Source organism: Ursus maritimus, unplaced genomic scaffold (assembly GCF_017311325.1).
Source record: "Ursus maritimus isolate PB19 unplaced genomic scaffold, ASM1731132v1 scaffold_19, whole genome shotgun sequence".
In the NCBI taxonomy this organism is placed as follows: domain Eukaryota; kingdom Metazoa; phylum Chordata; class Mammalia; order Carnivora; family Ursidae; genus Ursus; species Ursus maritimus.
Genome location: NW_024424341.1, coordinates 40,351,460 through 40,365,319, shown reverse-complemented (window position 1 = coordinate 40,365,319; position 13,860 = coordinate 40,351,460). Strand labels below are relative to the sequence as shown.

The 13,860-nt window shown below is 37.4% G+C and overlaps 1 protein-coding gene across 6 annotated transcripts in view; it reads right to left on the bottom strand.

The window, feature by feature from the left end:
* Positions 1 to 568: 568 nt before the first annotated feature.
* Positions 569 to 13,860, bottom strand: part of LSM14A (LSM14A mRNA processing body assembly factor) — a 54,286-nt gene continuing 40,994 nt past the window's right edge. Inside the window, exons 5-11 of one of the 6 annotated variants that reach the window (XM_040633715.1) lie at positions 12,028 to 12,204; positions 11,679 to 11,744; positions 8,831 to 9,013; positions 8,557 to 8,728; positions 7,303 to 7,534; positions 4,872 to 4,949; positions 569 to 1,658 (exon numbers count right to left, since the gene is read on the bottom strand). In XM_040633715.1, coding sequence (XP_040489649.1) covers positions 4,905 to 4,949; positions 7,303 to 7,534; positions 8,557 to 8,728; positions 8,831 to 9,013; positions 11,679 to 11,744; positions 12,028 to 12,204 — 875 coding nt within the window. In that variant the 3' untranslated portion in view covers positions 569 to 1,658; positions 4,872 to 4,904. Of the gene's footprint in view, positions 1,659 to 2,601; positions 2,661 to 4,871; positions 4,950 to 7,302; positions 7,535 to 8,556; positions 8,729 to 8,830; positions 9,014 to 11,678; positions 11,745 to 12,027; positions 12,205 to 13,860 lie in introns of all 6 variants that reach the window. The other 5 variants (XM_040633716.1, XM_040633718.1, XM_040633717.1 and 2 more) reach the window with 5 other exon arrangements.

The window sequence follows — 13,860 nt, the reverse complement described above, 5'->3', positions numbered from 1 at the left end:
GGAAATGTGTTCAATATCATGATTTGTGGGTCCTCCAAAAGGTTTTGTTGTTAACATGCAAGCAAACAGTATTAAGCAACATTATCTAAACTATGGCTGCCAAGTACTGGACCTTAAACGAAACCAAATTACAAAACATTTCCTTGTAGAGCTATACAAAAGATATAAAATTAAAATTAAAAATATCAACCATCTTTAAATATTCCAATTCTCCTACAGTGCAGTTTTCCACATCTTTATCACTATTTAATACTTTAAGGAGAAAGTTAACAAAAATCAAAATAGATAAAAATATTTAAATCTTTGGATCCCTTTATTTCATGGCCTTCATAAAAACACAAAAGCGGCCAGATTTTTTTTCCACTATAGCTTAAAATATCAAAAAGATTTACTAGTGATTTATAATTAGCAATGAACTCTACTACCGAGTCATTTGTGGGCCATGGGCCCAAGGACCAGTGTTAGGATATCTTATAGGTTGCCAAAATAATTTCTAGCATTCTGAATCCTCTTGAAATATAATGGAATGAATCAAGGTATCACGACAAAATTCCAGGCATATCAGGAAGAACAGGTTAATCGATGCCCAGTTTTATTGTCTTAAAAAAGGGGAGGGTGCTTATTTGAAAATACAGCTAAGTACATTCTTATCTATGATTATTTACATTCATATACTGAAAATATTTATTATTTGGACAAATCCTGTGATATGCCATTTGTTATAAAATGAAGTTCTTACAATGAGTGCGAGTAATTTATCCTTTTCAGATAATGGAAGAATGTATCAAATCTTCATTTATGTTCCAAACATTAAAAAAAAAAAATCAAAATCAAAAATCTGAAGCCGGGAAAGCTATGAAAAAAGACCCACCACCCATAGCTCTGCTCCTCAGCACATCAACTTCTGCAAGGACACAGTATGTTTGCTGACTTTAAAATGTTTATTCTTTAAAAAATTAGTTGCTTTTTATACAGCTATACAAAGTTCTTAATGTTTCTTTGGCAATGGAATATAATGGAATTTTACAACTATATAAAAAAGTTACCTTTGCCTAAGAAACAGTATTTACTGTGTACATAGTTGACTGACAAAATTCTCTACCATCCAGCACCCTAATTAATTGACGAAATAAGCTACCTCAAAGGGGATATTACAGGATTTCCAAAAAGAAAGAAAGAAAGAGAAAGATATAAGAGACACACACGCGCGAGCACACACACACATACACACAACCTTCTGTGGCTCAAAACACAGTATCACGGCCCTATCTGCAGGCAACTTACAATAATTGCCAAATACAATTTAGTGATAAGAAAAATCCTTTCAGTGATGAAAAAATACTTAAAAGTCCCATTGAAGTACTGTTGTAGTTTAACTATACATAAGAAATTACTTAACCTTCTGCTATTCCAAATATATTTAATGCTCATTTTTTAAGATGAGCCTTCCCCCCCCAAAAGTAACTGCATTGTATCTTTGAAATTAAGCAGAAAAACAAACAAACAAACAAAAACCCAGTGCTGGTGACAAATATACAGCAAATTCACTTCTTCATTCTTCTCAAAGACTGTAACCAATTCTCAGGACCATGAAGAGCTAGAAATCCACCTATTTTCAAAGACTTGTTTGTAGACTATGCAGCAACTTTGTTGTCTTTCTAAAAAGGAAAAAAAAATTAGCTCATGTTTCAAATTATCGGTTTATTAGTAAGTACTTCTAATTTACTTAAAAGTACACTTCCTATTACTTTCAAATATACCCTCCTTTTCCTTTCATGTATAAATCTATTTTACTAATTTCCAGGAAACATTTTATGACTTCCACACCCAGCAGTAGCTCATTATTTGTTAACTGCATTTTCCAGTTAGTAGAGGTTACAGCAGTGGTGGGGTGGTGTGGGCTGGTTCCAACAAGAAGTCCCCTAAGATACAGGCATACCTCACCATCTTTGGTTGCATCTTAATAATTTTTAAACACAATGAAAGAACTTAAAATTAACCTTCAACTTAGCAGTCAAGCTCATCAAATACAATTGACAACATACTCTGGAAAAGGATTAATAAAATCCTGAAGTCTTTGATGTCTTTACTAAGCAATAAAATATCCAGACAGTAAAATAACTTTCTCTCCAAAGTTTCATGCCAGGAGAAAGCAATGATTCAGAAATTCATTTTAAAAGGGTAACTTTTAAATTCAAAATCACAGTTGACTGGGTAATTTTTAAAAAGTAACGAGGAAAAAAACAAAAATCTAAAGGAGCCCCTGGCTTTCCATTGAGACTAATCCTAATCAAAAGTCCTGTACATTAACAACAGAGCCAGGAGCTACTGTTTTCCTCAGGACTAGTTGTTATCACATGCCTGATTTTTACTGCTGATTCTCATTTTGACTGTTAGAAATACATTATTTCCTATGCTAAAGACCTAACTTTATCTGTGTATACAGCACCAAACCATTTGTATAATGTCATTAAATTGGAATATATATGGCATGGTGTAAATTAAATTGGTGCAGAAAGAAATAAACTGAAGATAATCCCACCCCACAATCCCCAACCAAAGCCAACCTTCACATGCCCCGATTTTTTTTTTTTTTTTTACCTTTCAGAAAGTTGTACGATCAATCCAGACCTATTTTAGGGTCCAAAAGCTGTGGTTTTCTGAAAGGTAAAAAAAAGCAAGAAAGAGAAGGAGAGAGAAGGGAGGAGGAAAGGGATACAGAGAAACAGAGGGGAAAAAGAAGGAAAATAAAAGGGGGAAAGGGAGAGAGAGTACCATGCTGAGTCATTTCCGTTACCTCTTTGTTTCTGGACCCTACCTGAAGAAATAGACTCAAACGGAAGGTAACCTCCTTAGCAGCAGCATATAAAATAGGAGCTGACTATACTCTTATTACAAACCCAACCTGATCTCCTCGTCCCCCACCCCCACAAAGCACCACAGGACAAAGCTTAAAACAAGTTTATGTTTCTAACGTTATCCTTAATGAAAACTGGGCTAGAAGTTAAAGACAGTAAGTTTTGGCTTTACTAGCTTGTACCTAGATCAAGAGAGTTAACCTCTCTGGGTCCTTCCTTGGTTTCCTAACTATCTACTGGGGGTAGGGTGAGAGAGAGCTTATAGTTCAGCTGGTATTTTTAAGGAGTTCTAAAAATCTACAATCCTACTTTGCCCATGTTTTCATTAAACAACCAGACTTGCTGTTGCTCACCTCAAAACTAATGATTCATGCCAATAGAGCACAAAGAAGAAACCCAACCCATTACACGAAGGCTGCTGTAATTTACCAATGACCTCCATTTCTCTAAGAAGTATTAGATGTAGTTTTAGAAAGGAGTTTAATCCTTGAAGGTAAATTTCCTTCATGTAATAGTGATCACTCACTATTTCCGTCTTTAAAGGTGCCAGGTGAAAATGATTTAGAAGGCGCAGAATGCGGAGAAGGTCAGGGCTCTAGTGCCAGACACAAGGGTCATTTAACTTTGGAATGGATAATCAAGGATTAGCCACACTGATGGACCTTCTCCCTTACTGAAGGTTGAAACAGTGTATTCCTAATCAATATGCTGAGCACTTACTTCAAGCCCACTATGGTTCCATGTCCACTGGTGGAAATGAAAGTAAAATACACGTTCACTAATGCCAAGAGGCTCTTATCTAGCTGGAAATGCAGAACAAAACAAATGAAATACAGAACATGAGTGTATTTAAAATGTGTGCCGATGAAAGCAGATACCATAGGAGTCAGAAAAGGAAGAAATCAGTGCAGGAAGGAAGAGAAGTTTCCAAGGACAGAGCAAACCTTGGACAAGATTGTGAAGGGTGTGGAAGAACCCCCTGACTTTTAGCTGTGTCTCTCTCCCCACTGGACTAAAACACCAAGAAGGCTGGGACTGCATCTGTTTGCTTACCGCTAATACCCAGCACGGTGCATGCCATATATGAAGAATTCAATATATTTGGTCAACAAATGAGGTCAAAGTTGGAATCAAGGACAATGTGTATAAGCATTGATCATGAGTCAACTTGCTTGAACCAGACAGCTTAAAGGGCAATGAGAAATGGGGCTGGATATAGCAGTGGGATCTTCCCAGAGTAAGAAGAGCAGGCAGTACGATGCCACATTAGAACCTTCTTATCACCAGGGCAATACCTAGGGCCTAGTCAATCTATCACACCCTGAAACACCCAGGCAGAGGCTGGACTATTTGTCAAGGATACACTGATGTGGATAAAGACTCACGCCGATAACTTCTACAATGCATTCTAATTCTGCAACGTGTGTGATAGGGTTTTTCAAGGGAGGCTCAAAATGACTGAACAGTGAAACAAAGCTTCAAAAAGTCTGAATTAATAAATGCATGTACCACGCACACAGCAGTTATTCAAAGGTTTATTGATGACTGTTCAGATAATAGGAAATAACAGTCCACAATCTCACAGATGATATGACAGCTATTTTTTTCAAATATGTGCAGAATTATCATGAAGAGGAGTATGTATATTCTGTGTGCTTACAAGGGTAGAGTTAAACTAAGAGTGAAGATACAGGGGAAAAGATCTTCACCCACATTGTGAAATCCTACCAATTAGACCATCCCTGGGGTGGGATGGATGCTCTTAGGAAAAGCAAGCTGCCAGCCCCTATACGGGATACTTCAGGACTCAAGGCTTGGCCAGGAGCTCAGATCTCTCAGATGCTTTCCAACTCTGAGACTTTTAATGATCTTTAAAATGTATGTTTGATAAACATGTAACTCTGTTTCCAAAAATGTAAAAACTGAGGGCCTGAAAGGGTTAGCGATTCAACTGAGGTCACACTAACAACAATCTAGAATTTTCATCAGGATCCAAGTTTAATTTAAACGTACTTTTTCTCAAGCCAAGTTGACTCAATGTGGTCTTCAACAAGGAGCTGTCATAGATTCTTCAACAGGTAGCTGATATGCCTGAAGTGAGGTAAAGAGACTGAATGTCTGCAGACCAATCAGTGGGTTACTTTGGTAGTGGGCAAGGACATCGAATAGGAACAAATGTGGGAATGTGGAAAGGGGCTACCGCCACACTGTTAGCCAGTGTGGATGCTGGGGTGGTGGGAAGGCAAGAAGATGGTAAGGTCATTTTGAAGAAGGTCAAGTTTAAGTTAGTCAAAGGACATAGAGCAGATAAAGGTGGAGAAATGCAGGGGGAAGCACACAAGGTCCAAGCTGAAAAACAAATTAAAAGCTACGAATCAACAAGCTCACAAAAGGGAGGAGGAAAGAAAGGGGAAGGGAAAGAAGTAGGAACAAGAAAGGGGAAGAAGAGCGAGCACACACATGAGCACGAAAGCTTTTATTTATTTTTTGTTTTTTTAAAGATTTTATTTATTTATTTGAGAAAGAGTGAGAGAAAGCATGAGAGGGGGAAGGGTCAGAGAAAGAAGCAGACTCCCCACAGAGCGGGGAACCCAATGTGGGACTCGATGCCGTGGAGTCTGGGATCATGACCCGAGCTGAAGGCAGACGCTTAACCGACTGAGCCACCCAGGCACCCCGAGCATGAAAGCTTTTAAGGAGCAAAGTGAACATTCTATGTAGAAGGCATGGGTGAAAAGGTCCTGAGATAATAATAAGCTTGGCACTGCAAGAAGGTGGTCCACATATCTGTAGCAGAGTGAATGAAGAAAGGGGAGTCCCAACAGCAAACAGGACAAGAGCCAGTATAAGACTTCTGATCTGGAGAAGCAGATCATGAAGTGTTTTCAGGCTGTGTTGAGGAACATGTGTTATTATTATTATTATTATTTTAAAAGATTTTATATTAAAAAAAAAGATTTTATTTTTAAGTAATCTCAACACCCAACATGGGGCTCAAAGTCACAACCCCAAGATTAAGAGTCGCATGCTCTGTGCACTGGGTGTTATACACAACTAATGAATCATCAAGCCTTACATCGGAAACCGGGGATGTACTGTATGGTGACTAACATAATATAATAAAAAATCATTAAAAAAAAAAAAAAAAAAAAAAAGAGTCGCATGCTCTACCAACTGAGCCAGCCAGGTGCCCCGGAACATGTGTCATTTTTAAAAAGAAAAACAAAACAAAACAAAAACATCCCAAATAACAGTATTTTTAAAAAAACTAGGAAGAAAGATTCCAAGTTGGGTGGGTGGTTATTAGTGTCAAATACGTCAGAGGGGTTAAGGGCAAATATCTGTGAAAAGGCTACTGAATTCTGTAAGCAAAAGGCCACTGGCAAGGGCAGTAATAAGAACAATAATAGCGACAAGCAATGGGCATTCTGTAACTCCTAAGACATAGTCTCCCAGCTAGAATGGCAATTTTGCAAGTTACAAGTCCTGCAGCTACACCAGGCCACCACAGCTGGATAGCCTGAGCTAATGACTTGAGGCTAATTTTAAGTAGTCTTGGCTGGATGACACAATATTAGAGGTGTCAGAATTATCAGACCAGACCCCAAAGCCACTAACATCGATCCTACAAGAAGGATCTCAACAATGGCCAGTTTCAAATAATGGACAAAATTCCTGCCAGTACGACTTTTTGTTTCCAGCTGCCCTTTGTAATTCCTAGATCTCTTTACAAGGGGATTTTGATCCTTTCTGTGATTATATAATCTTCCTCTCCACTGAACCTAAACATGAGTAAACTAGGAGAGTGACACTGACTTCATCTACAGACTTCTTTCAATAAATTAACTATACATATAAACATATAATACAGAGCTACGTAGTTTTCTAGCAGCAGTTCTCAAATGCCAATATATCACCGTATTTTCAAGACCAAGGTAAAATAAGAAAACCAGGGAAAATGCAGTTGAATTTTCCACAAAACTCAATTAAGAGCACTGACTCCGGAACAAACTTACCAGGCTCATGACGCCGCAGCATCACTTACTAGCTGATCCTGGACAAGGTATTTAATGTCTCTATACCTATTTCTTCTTCTGTAAGATGGTATTAAGAACAGAACTTCCTTAATACATTTTTGGGGGAAATTTTACTAGTCCATGAAATCTAAATCCATGGTTCTACAATAAAAAAGACCCCTCCCACCCTAATCTCCTTTCTATCTCTTACTTCCTCCAATTGAAAAGAAAACAGTTAGAAACTTTGGACTCATCAGCCAAGAAGTTACTGCTCCTTAAAATTATATAAACAACCTAATCCCCCACTGAACAGTCAAACTGAAAGTTATACACAAATGTCTCAAAAACATTCACTCAAAATAAATAAGAGTAAAACCATTTTGAATTTCATAAAACTGCATACCAACCCCAAAGCATATAATACTTACCCTGTATTCAAAATCTGCAAACTCCCTGCCCCCACGACCTCCTCTGAATCCACCACGAAATCCTCGAGGGGTGGTGAAGGTACCACCTCTGCCACCACCACGCCCTCGGCCACCACGGAAACCAAGACCTCCTCTGCCTCTGTACCCGCCGCGGCCACGGTTTGGACGAAGTGGGATTCCAAATGTTTCGGCATTTAATCTTCTTTCTTCAGCCCAGGTTGGTCTCCGTTCTCTGTCATAAGAACAAATAATCTCTAATGTATTGGGTTTAAGAACATGTTCCAAAAAAACTATGTGGCACTAATTCCCAAACTAAGGACAAATAAATCCTAAAGATCAAATAAAAATAAGCAACTTATCTAAGTCATCACAAACTGTCCATGGCATATGTTCCCATAATATTCTGTTAAACCTCACGTGAAAATGTGACTGGTATTAGTCTCTTTCAAATACACCGTAACAGCCCCCAATATAATGGGAATTCAAATACAGTAGGACTGGCAATTGACTCCTCTCTCCCCTCAGTCCCCATTTGAGAGAGGGCAAAGCCAAGAAAGGGAACTCTGTCTCAGGAAGCTGGGAGAAGGAAAGTCAGTCTTTGTATGCAGGAAAGTAAGCACCTAGTATGCTCCTAGCCCAATCCCTAGACCTGATGTCAGAAGCAAGTGTTTAAATTGATACTGCTGTTGTCCTACAGCCCAGAAAATCCAGAACTCAGATCAGAATCATCCCCCTCCATGTTTACGCTGAAGTAGACAACTGCCACCAGGTGGCACCAAACTACGGTTAGGAAAAGGAAAATTTGGAATGGGTAGCAGAAACTCTAGAACTCCTGTTAACGCTGGATCCTTTAAGTAACCTGACAATTTTCTGGACCCACATTTGCTGCGATATGGCCAAGTTTTACTGTATCAGCAAACTTCAAGTAACATTAGCATTTTTGGCCATGGCTTCATTTGAACTACACTGTAGAGGAGTAAAGTAAAAGGTCTTACTTAGATGAATGCTTTTGTTTTAATTACTAATTTTCAAATGTGAATGCATCCCTAAACAAAAGTATACGGTTACTTCTTCTTCACAAGGAGTACTATCATTGAAAATTTTAGTATGGATTATTTTCTTTTAGCAAAATAAAACAATAAAAAATTGTAGTCCTTAGATATTTTTAAGTATTCATTAAACTTTGTGAATTTATAGGAAATTACTTCATACTTCAATCTCCTAAGAGCATAAAAGAAGCTTAAAAGACTGTACCTATTATCATCACAAGAAATATTATCAAAGAAGGATTTGGTTTTGTCATAATAGCAGTTAGGGCCAAGTGGATCTTCCTCGTCTGCATTTCCTTCACTGTTTTGGGTATCGACTCCTGAGTCTCCTTTATCTTCACCATTTATAGGCTTCTCCTGCTTCTCAAGTTTGTCTTCTAATGAAAAACAAGCACATACCAGAAAGTCAAGATTTATATTAAACATCCACAATACACAAGCCAAATAAGAACATGTTCTAAATAGAAAAATAAACTCACCTTTCAACTTAAGTTTATTATGAAATTCTCTGTCTATTTCCTCCTTGTTAAACTGTGCATTTGCACTTTCAAAGTCAAAGTCTTTCTCAAATTTCATTGGACCATCTCGTCGAATACCAAATCGTCCCCTGCCACCTCGATGACCCCCACGCCCTCTCCTTGGAGCTGAAGGAGCACCTGGAACTATGTCAGTAAAGACAGAATAAGCTGGTGTAAGACAGAATCTATTAATATGGTCTTTATTAAATGGGCAACAACAAAAATGCTTTTTAGAAGTCTCTATATACATTATTATATTTGCAGTTTTTATAAAAATGAATTGGGATGCCTGGGAGGCTCAGTCTTACCTGACTCTTGGTTTTGGCTCAGGTCATGATCTCATGGGTTGTGAGATCAAGCCCCATATCAGGCTCCACGCTCTGAAGGGAGTCTGCTAAGATCGTATCCCTGTGCCTCCCCCCACGTGCACAAGCACCTTTCTTTCTCTAAAATAAACAAATCCTTAAAAAAAATTAAAAGAGAAAAAAGAAATGAAATTTCACTAACCTAACCTAATACACTGAACTGAGAACAGCACACATGAAATTTATACTTTGGGGTCCAAACTCATACATGTTATTCCACAGAGTGTACAACCAAACTATTTTGAAGACTTCTGTAATAAATTACTGTCATAATCCTTGAGGGAGGGGCTCTGCTCTGCTTACAGTTCTAATTTCTATGAAGTGCCAAACATATAGTGGGTTCTCAAAATTTAGGAAGTCTTCTATGAGAGGATCACAGGAACCAAGGTTTGTAGTAAGAAAATACACGAACACTAATAAGCACAAATATCACAGATAACACAAAAGCACCACCAAGTCTCAACCACTCCAACCACTTCCTCTTTCACCTTTCTTGTCTCCCTCTAAATGGCTTCCTATTATTCAAATCTTCCTGTATCTACTCTTTCTCCACTATGTTAACAGAATTTATGAAATATGATAAGACAATACCAAAACAGCATAAATTACAGTAAAAACCTGAGAACCCAAATATCCAACACAAGAGGAAGAGTTAAGAAAAAAATAAAAGAGGAATATGGAACAGTAGTTCATGTGAGTTAACAGAAACAGAGTACAAAGGAGTATGAATTCAATGATTATAGTTATGTGAAATGTTTAATACATAGTGACAAAGATCAGAAAGTGACTACCCAGTAACAGACAGGTTATGTTCAGTGTCTGCTGAAGTTTTGCAAATTGCCCACGTTTGAGAAAACAAACCACAAAAACCTACAGCAGCATATCCAGACACTTAAATCTAGATAAGCAGGATGTTTAAAACATTCAACTTCACTATTAAAAACACCTTGGCCAAAAGCCAGGAAGTAAATATAGCACAATCTTTCCGTCTTAAAAAAAAAAAAAGTTTAAGTAGAGTCTATGTAAAATTGTTAAAAAGTCTGAAAGAATAGTCACTGTTCTATTAATGAACCTTTGGGGGATGAATTTTGAAGGGCACTGAAAGGTACTTTTCTTTATTACTTTATATGATTTTTAAATGATGGTAGTATGGCAATTACCTTATTTAGAGAGAGAAGTTCTCTCTTTTACAAAGTAAAAAAAAAAGTGAAATACAGCAAATCAAACCAAAACCGCTAAATTCCATGGCACATAGCACATACAAAAACACATACAGCAATGTACAGGAGAAATTCAGTATACATTTTCTGAAATTAAGTGAAAGATCACTTTCTAATTATTATCTAAATAAGGTGATTACAACTTGCCTTTATCTGGATGTTTAAAATTATAATTTATCCTCTGGTAATATGTTTGAAAGTACTGATAAAATAAATGAATCTGGGGATAAATGTAATAGATTACAAAACACAAAGTGCACAGTCTTACTAACTCAATAATCATGAAAGAAAGTTAAAGTTCTTGAACAATTACCTAAAAGAAAAAAAGCTTAAATAATTATGAGAAAAACGTCAAACCTTCGAGGTACAGATAAATCCACTCCTAAAAGCACAGAAAACAATGAAAACAATTTTATAATGTTAACCTGAAATTGACATAAAAACATAAAAAAATACAAAAGACAGTACTAAAGAGGCAACCACACAACAATGTAAGTGTATAAATCTTACTGGCAGTTAATTCAATATATACTGAAAGACAACAGTCTACCATCGAGTAGAGTTTATTCCAGAAATGTAATGCTGATTTAAAAAAAAAAAGTTTTATTTTACAACATTTAAACACAGAAAAATTGAAAAAACAGTACAGAGTGGTTCTACATGCCTGTTATCTAGCTTCCACTCTAACAGTAATATCTTATTCTAACTACCGTACATTACCAAAACCAGGAAATTGACACTGGCACAATATAATTTTACACCCTAAACCTCACTCAGATTTTAACAGTTTTTGTAGGTACTCATTTTCAAGTGTATCTCTATATATAGTTCTAAAACATTTTGCTACATGTATACATCTGTACAATTACTACCATAATCAAGATAAAGAAATGTTCTGTTACCACAGTGTAACTCCCCAATGCTAAGCTCCTTTACAGATATAACCCCAGTCTGTAATTTTTTTTTTTTAATTTATTTATTTGAGAGGAAGAGGGAGAGAGAGAATCTTCAGCAGACTCTCTGCTGAGCGCAGAGTCTGACGTGGGGCTCGATCCCACAACCCATGAGATCATGACCCGAGCTGAAATCAAGAGTTGGGACGCTCAACCGACTGAGTCACACCCAGGCACCCTGCAGGCTTTCATTTTTTAATAGTAATTATGCACCAAGTGTTCTTTTTAATTGAGAAGCACAGAATATGGCTTCAAGATTCAAGTAACTTACCTATTTGCCTCTTGCTATCATTTCTGAGTTGCTCATTTTCTGGTCTTGAAACTTTGTGTACTTCAGCTATAAAAGATATACAAAGTCAGGAATGAGCTCAGGACACAAAAGCAAAAACTTCTGTAAAGTTCAAAATGGGAAAAACAAAGGAACCCAAAACAAAAGCAAAAAATCTATACCCCCACCACCATCACTACTTTGAGTCAAGTTTGAAAGACTGAACATTCTATCAAGTTCAGTTGAAACCTTCTAGGATCATTCATATACAGTAAATCTTTTTAATGAAAAATAAGGTGAATGGAAAATGTTGATCAGTCAATTAATGAACAGTAAATAGCTAAAGTTCTACCTCGCCTGTGCTCTTGATTCTCTATTGCTTTTTGGCTGGTAGATGGTAAAGGCCTGGTTGATACAGGGCTCCTTCTCCCAACAGGTGCTGGAGCAGGTAAGTGGGCCGAGGCGGTCTGTACTGCTTGTTCCATGGTTGGGCTTTTTCTCAAAGGGTCTAACTGAGGGCTTGAACGACCTAAAACGTAACCAAAAGATAAGAAACTACCCTATCCTGTGGGGATTTCAAAACCTAGACCCTCAAAAAAAAAACAAAACAAAACAAAACAAAAAAAAGGTCTACAGTTTTATTTCTACCAATTTAAATCCTCAGCACAAATCTGAATTCATCTACTTATTAGACCAGAGTTTAAAACTGGTTATCTTTAGTGGGCTGGGTCACTAGGCTAGTAAAGAAACATTGAAAAAAAAAAAACAAAACAAAACCCCCAACGACCAACCAACCAACCTACCAATGGAACTTTATCTGTATTTCTACCTGGTGGGGTTAAGATTTAAGTAAGTTTTTCAAAAATTGCTGCCTGGGCAAGACTTCCCAGGAATATTATCAAAGATCATGTTGTATGCAGGTAGGATGCAGGCTTTCCCCAATAATGACAACCACAAGATTATACTGACACTTCAGCCATTATTTCCAGAGGCTGTAACCTAAAATTTTTAGTAGTTTCTGAAGATATGTCTACAGTGGTACTTTTATATTTATAGGTACTATCTCCATTACATTTCCATTACAAAGGAAGTAAAGAACTAGACAGTTAGAGAGATGAAGTCCTTCAATACCCTAGAGGCTTGGGAAATTATACATCAATAATCAAAGGCCAGCAACAAATACACCCTTCAGATAATTACACAGCAGCCACATTCATTTCTGGCCATTTTGAAGATCTTTTGGAAGCTTCTGCTTAATATGAGTTGTGCACTTACAAATTCCATTTTTTCTTTTACGAGGTCAGAGCCTGGTCACAGTGTGAACAGAAGAATGTAATACCGGATGCTCCCATCATGTTTTGTCTCTGCTGTAACATTTCTGCTCAGGGTGCTCTCGTATCCCATGATACAGCATGGGATATGTTTTGCTTAAGAAAATTATTTCATGTAAAAAAAAAAAATCCAAGTATGCTGTAAATGTTACTACCCTCCTGTGCATATCTGCACAGGCTCCGCCCACTGGTGAACTGGTGAGTGCTGACAATGCATTGGTTATTGTGCACCAGATGCTTCAGGGACTGTTTATTAGTAATTTTCCCCAAGTTTATGGCTATCTAAAGTCGTAATTACAAATGTGTATCACATTTCCAGCCAGAAACAGTGCAATATTCCTTCCCATTGATTATAATGGGAATCGTGGTGGTTTGTAGAAGTTCTGGCCTATGAGAAAACATTTTTGTGATCATTTATCACTGAATACAGGGATTTACTTATAAAACAAGTGCTAAGTTTTTTGAAAAGCCTGTTGTTCAATTTTATAATATTACATTAAATGATCTTATAAATTTTCTTTTAAAAAAATTTTATTTATCAGAGAGAGAGAGCACGAGTGGCTGGAAGGGAGAGGGACAAGCAGGCTCCCCGCTGAGCAGGGAACCCAGTGCAGGGCTTGATCCCAGGAACCTGGAGTCATGACCTGAGCCGAAGGCAGACACTTAACAGACTGAGTCACCCAGGTGACCCGATCTTATAAATTTCTAAAACTTGTCTCATCGAGGCTTTTAAGAAAAGAATCCTGTGACCCACAAGTGTTGCAGAACCACAAGTGATGCGGTGATCACAGCAAGCAAGGATTAGTCTGCTGTGTACTCCCCCCCCCCCCCCCTCTTTTTTTTTTCCAGGGCGA